The sequence below is a fragment of the Struthio camelus genome, chromosome W (assembly GCF_040807025.1).
Source record: "Struthio camelus isolate bStrCam1 chromosome W, bStrCam1.hap1, whole genome shotgun sequence".
Lineage (NCBI taxonomy): Eukaryota > Metazoa > Chordata > Aves > Struthioniformes > Struthionidae > Struthio > Struthio camelus.
Window position 1 is genome coordinate 5,963,420 of NC_090981.1, and position 6,000 is coordinate 5,969,419.

At 45.2% G+C, this 6,000-nt stretch overlaps 1 protein-coding gene across 1 annotated transcript in view; it reads right to left on the bottom strand.

Annotated features, from left to right (window-relative positions):
- LOC104146280 (guanine nucleotide-binding protein G(q) subunit alpha) overlaps positions 1 to 5,450 on the bottom strand; it is a 130,286-nt gene extending 124,836 nt beyond the window's left edge. The window contains exon 1 of the mRNA XM_068925598.1: positions 4,500 to 5,450. Within this exon, the coding sequence (XP_068781699.1) occupies positions 4,500 to 4,635 (136 nt within the window). The 5' untranslated portion in view covers positions 4,636 to 5,450. The remainder of the gene's footprint in view (positions 1 to 4,499) is intronic.
- Positions 5,451 to 6,000: the final 550 nt, after the last annotated feature.

A 6,000-nucleotide genomic window follows, 5' to 3' on the forward strand; every position in this document is an offset into this window, starting at 1 on the left:
AACAGAAGCTGCTGTCTGAGATTTATGGTTTTCAAGACCAATAAAGCTAATAGACAGTATGTCTATTTAATACTCAATGTTTGTTATTTGGCTTGCCCCGGTTGGCTAGTCAAATAATTTGTACATCCCCAAAAATCATCTCTAAACAGCTTAGTAACTGCAATAAACATCGGGGGGGGGGGGGGGGGGGGTGGACACACCACACAACAACAAACAATGTGTGGCCAAAGCTGCAAGAGTTGGTCAATGTATATATAAACAGGAAATTCATTTATGTACGACTTCTCAAAATTCTCATTATAATGCATTCACGTACCAAGACACAAATCTGAGAAATAATATACCAGCAGAGATTTACTGCAATGTCTTCTGTGAGAAATTGCCACTCTGTCCTGTTCTATTTTAATAAACCACATGCAGCAGTTAAATTACATGAAAAATAAGGAAGTGTGCTTGTTTCTCTAGTTGATGAAAAAGTTATATAAAACCAGTGTAATCCATTGTTGGCTTAATGGCCCTACTTCCTCTTCAAGTTTTCTAAAGAAAATCCAAGTCTTTGTTAATTCAGAGAGTTCTGCATGCAAATCTTTAATTCAGCTGACACAGTATAAGAAAATAAATGCATATAAATCCTGTAGGTTTACTGGATATTCACCCTAGATTCAAGAAGTGTCTTTCTCGTGAAGACTGTTTGCAATTCCTCTCATTCAAGTGGCTTATCTTCCACCTGTTTCCTTTGGTAACAGATAGAGAATGAAAGGACACTCATATCTGACACCTCGCTTCACTGACACATCTGCTATCTCTAACGTAAAGAACACTCACCCCTTAAGAACCATGTTTGTGCATGCCACTATACCAGCAAGCATGATGCAAAAGAGCGAACACGCTGTCAGGCTCTCCAATACTTAATTTGACCAAGGTTTACAGATATATTGACATAACTAGCCAGCTAGCAAGATACAGCTAGTTAATTTTCTTAAGGTACTCAAGGCACTTCCTGCTGAGAAAATAATGTATAATATAAATATATACCCATGTACAGGTAGAGTATGTCCAGTGGCGAAGGTTTATGGCTACAATCTGTCACTGAGGCCCAAACACTGCTTTCCTAGACTAGGCAAAATTTCTACTGATGACAATCAAAATGATATACATAGAACAGCTAGAGCACATGGTTCTTACTACTTAAAAAAGATAATGTACATAGAGGCTTAAAACACAAGCACACAATACTGTACATTGTTTGGCATATAACAACAAAAAACATATTAAAAACATCTCCTTTTTCCTACTATAAAAATAATACAAGTGGTTTTTACAGCTAACAGCAAACAATGGATGGATATTAACAACTTTAAGCTCTGGAGAACAATCAGAGTTTTTACAAAGTGTTTAGCAGTAATGAAATCCAAAAGAATTTGGAAAATACATTAGATTAAAACCGAATTCAGTGGAAGATTGAATTTGTTCCAAAGTACCTTAAACATTACAGCCAAGTTTTGATAGCAGAACTACTACTATGTCTTTGAAATACATTTCAGTGTATATTCCTGAGTGCTGGATTTTTAGAATTACAATAGTTTAAAAAAAAAAAAAATACTTTGCCTAATTTTTAGGACAGATCAGAACAGGACCCCCAAAGTGGTATTTTACTATCTAAGCACAGAGAGGGCTTATTTTTAAGCTTATCTTTAAAAATAATCTTACAATGCAATGTAGGTTTTCTAGAAAAGACTTATAACATTTTAAACCCTGATCAAATGAAGAATAAAAAGATATAATTATTAATACACAAGATGGTTGTACACATCACAGTGTGTGTCATACAGTAAACACTTCCTACACAACTGGGAAAAAAACCTATTTCACTTTACAAGGAAGCACTATAATTTCTACAAGTTATGGAGGGGGGAGGAGAACAACCCTCTTTTCTGACCTGGTAAAGGCTAGTTTTGTTTGGGGGGGGGGTGTTTAAATATTTGCTCCATTTGTATGTATGTCTAAGTTTTAAATAAGAAAAAAAAATCTGGCATAGACATGCTCATTTGTTCCTTAAAACCTTTTACTCTGCACTTGCAACAAGTTCAAAGAGCCCGCATGGCCAATTAACATGGCTCAGAGCTTAAGTTGTGCTGCTACTCTCCTTATGATCAAAAGGATATACCTTAAGTCCCATGTTCAAAAGCCTTTAACTCACTTAGGCTTGTAAGTCCCACAACACTTTTCAAAGTGGGACTGAGAAGTTGGCACTTAAAAAAAAAAACCCAAAAACTTTACCAATCTGAGACATTATTTGTGTTCCCAGTCTCACCATTTTTAGTGACTATTTTCCTATTGCTAAAATGGGTTTGTCTGTCTATAACCATACAAATGGCCCACACAAACAACACAAACTTAAGAACTGAACAACTGACTATGCTTGGGAAGCAGTGAGAGTTGGGGGGAGTGCTGTTGTATATCTAAAATAAACCTACTAATAAAAACAAAAAGGTTTCCTCAGAATTTGTTTATAAATCAAAACTTGAATCCCTACCCAACCCCATAACTTCAACAGTGGTTCACCACTATACTGCATTTTACAAGATGAGATCATTAAGTGTTAATCCAAACAACTGCACATGCACAAACACTTTCAGTCAAATATATGACTGAGGTTGACAAAGTACAATATGAAAAATGTGTACGCAACAACAATTTCTGTACTGGTTTTACTATGCACAAAAACAGATATGCTATTAAGCATGAAGCAGAACATTTATCTCTCTTGGTTTCAAGTGCATCATGCTTAAGCCTTCATAAGCATAGCAACACTCTTGGTTTATACTGATGTCAATATATGCAGAACAAAAAACAAACAAACAAACAAAAGCTTTCATACAGGCAATCAGCGAGTTTTCTCCAAAGATCTCTAATTGATTACTTCTCTATTCTCTCCAAGATCACCACATTTCATTTGGTCTAAAGTAATGTCACAGTTAGGCCCCAATCTACTATTATCTACCGATACACTTAATGTTCCAGGGGGTGGATCTTACAAAGCAATGCAAGCTCTGCATTACTGATCACAGAACTGAACCTCTGAATTCCTTCTCTGGGTGGTATATATTCGCTAAATGTCATACTTCTCTGGGTGGGCATCATTCGCTAAATGTCATACTTTTTTTTTTAAACTTGGAAGAAACCTCTAGCATTACTGCAAGAAAACGAGTGAAATGCAGAAACAAGTCAAAAAATGCCAACTGCCTCTCCTGAAGAGGATGTATATAATTAAGTAATTATACTTAAACATCCATAAAATTAAGCAAATACAAACTATATATCCTCTATTTTATCTTCTTTTTGGATCTTGAAACAGTCACATGTGCTTCCACCAACCAAAATTAGGCCAAAATGAGATAGAACGTTATTACTGGTAGCATATCTGTCTTCACCACTCCTTTTTCACACGAGTGAAGAATCCCAACATCTTTCTCCACATAAATAATACAGTTTGTCTTCTGTAAAGTAGAAAATAACACATTCATAAACAAGCATTCACCTAAATCCTGACTTTTCCTTTCAACTCTCCTTACCTCATTGAAAAGGCAGTTTATCCTCCAATATAAATCACTACTTTTGTCTTGTGTCATGTATACAAATCTTTGGCACAACACAACAGAGTGGAGCACATCCAATACAGACAAACGTATTTTAATTCAAAAGGCTTATTTTAGCACAAGCCAAATTCCTATTAGATAAACACTGCCTTTGCACGCTGGCAGTTCCAAAATAACAGCCTCTGTTTTAATTAAGGAGAAATGATGCAATAAATCGTATTTCCTGAGCAGTGGCTGGATTTCGAAGGTATTAAAGAGCCTGTCATCTTCCAGCATACTTCAGGTTACTCTTCAGCTTCGTGCGTGCATCGGGGGCTTTATGCTTTCTTTTTCCTTCTGTTTTTAAAATTGGTCTACAATCTAAGCATAAACCCCTTATCCCAGTTTACCTCATGAAATAAAAATCAAAATTAAAAAAAATGCAACCAGTGAGCCAACAACCTTTCCAGGGCTCGCAGAACAATGTGGATATTAAAGCCTGTCACCATCAATCTGCAAAGCGACTCCCCCGGCGAGCTATTTCATTAATCCGCTGGCTTGTCATCCCTCTCCTACACCGCCGCCACCGCCCCCCGGCCCCTCTCGCGCAGCCATTCCTCCCACTCCATTTTGGAAGGCCACATCACAACCCCCCCTGCCCCCCGCAGGAGCCGCCGTCAGGCACCTCGCGACGGCGCCCCGCCGCTGCCCGCACACCGGCATACAGTGGTGGCCAGGCACGGCCAGCAGCCCCCGCCGCGGGGGCGGCCGAGGAGCTGGCGGCGATGTCAGCACGGCACCCTCGGCAGCACCTGAGGCGTGTGCGCCGGCAGCGGCGGCCCGCGCCGCGCCGGGAGACCAGACTGGCCAGGCCGGGCCGAGCCGGGCCGGGCCGGACGGGCGGCGGCAGCCAGCACTCACCCAGCAGCAGCAGCTTCAGCTCGCGGCGGGCGTCCCGCTTGTCCCGGCGCAGCTGCCGTTCGATCTCGTCGTTGATCCGCCGGGCTTCCTTGGCTTCCTCGCTCAGGCAGCACGCCATGATGGACTCCAGAGTCATTCTTCCTCACTGGTTCAGACACAACCCCCACCCCCCCTAAAAACGCACGCACACACACACACCCCGCCGCAGCACCGGTCCCGGGAGACTCAGGCGCTCTCTGCCCGCCAGCCCCGGCCCGGGCACCGCAGGGCAGGCGCGGGCAGCTCCCTCGATGCCACGCACGGGCAAGGAGGAAGAGACAGGGCCCCCGGCGGCGCGGATCCCCCTCGCCTCTGCCACTCGCCGCTTCCAGCTCCTCCTCTCCTCTAAATCATGCACCAAACAACATGGAAACATCCACCGAAGCAGCCGCGGCGGCAGCAGCGCTACCCAGGCGAGCGGAGCCACTCGGCACAGCCACTCCTCGCCTCCTCCTGCAGCCAGCGCGGTCCCCGAGTGTCCCGCGCGAGCGACACCCCCGCGGCGCTCCGCCGTGCCCACCCCTACTGAAGCGCTAATGCCCGCTGGTCCCTCCCTGCTTCCACACACACATCTTCCTGCCTCGCACCCGCCCCGATGCCAGAGCCCGGCTCCTCCGGGGGTGGGCGAGGCTGCTGCCGCCTGGCAAGCTCGGCGTGCGCCTAACGGCGGAGCTTCCTCGCAGCGGACCCTCCTTCCCGGTGCGGCAGCGGGGCGGCCGCTCGCCCCTCTGGCGGGGAGAGCCGCGGCTGGGGAGCGGTGGCGGCTTGGCCCGGCCCTGACAGTAAGGAAGAGAGAGGGGGCGGGCAGAGGGGGAGCTGCCGGCGAGGCCGAGGAGGCAGGCGAGAGCTGAGGCATGCATGGCTTGGCTCCGCGGGCGTGGTGAGGCAGGAATATGGCGGACCGTCTCTCCTGCCGCGCTCCCCCCCGTGCCGCCGCACGCGGGGGGCGAGCGGTCGGCGGAGCCGCGCCGGCCCCGCCGCAGCCGCGGGGAGAAGGGCGGGCGGCTCCTCACACCAAATGGCCGCAAGGAACACCAGTCTTTTTTTATTATTATTTGTCCTGTAGGGCAGGGTGTTTTTTTTTTCTTTTTTTGACGCTACACGCTTTATTTGCTTTTGCTTCCTTTTTATAGTCGGCAGTATGCGTTTTTGTTGTGCCCTGGCATTCTCCTCACGGAAGAGCTGACTTCGATTCAGGGGGAAAGGGGGAAATGGGAGCATTTACATGAGGAAACGTGCCTTCTCCATCTTCAGCCAGAAGATGTGGGGGGATGAAAGTATGCTAGACACTAGTAACTTCTTACCTATGTTTGCATAGTTCCTGCCATATACAGAAGAAAACAAAGACGTTTACAAGTGATTACAACAAATAAAACCAGTAGGATCCTTCCCTTGCTTATAACAACCTAGTATTCTGTCATTTAAAGGCATTAATGTATTGCATTTTGTAGTCTGTTGTTGT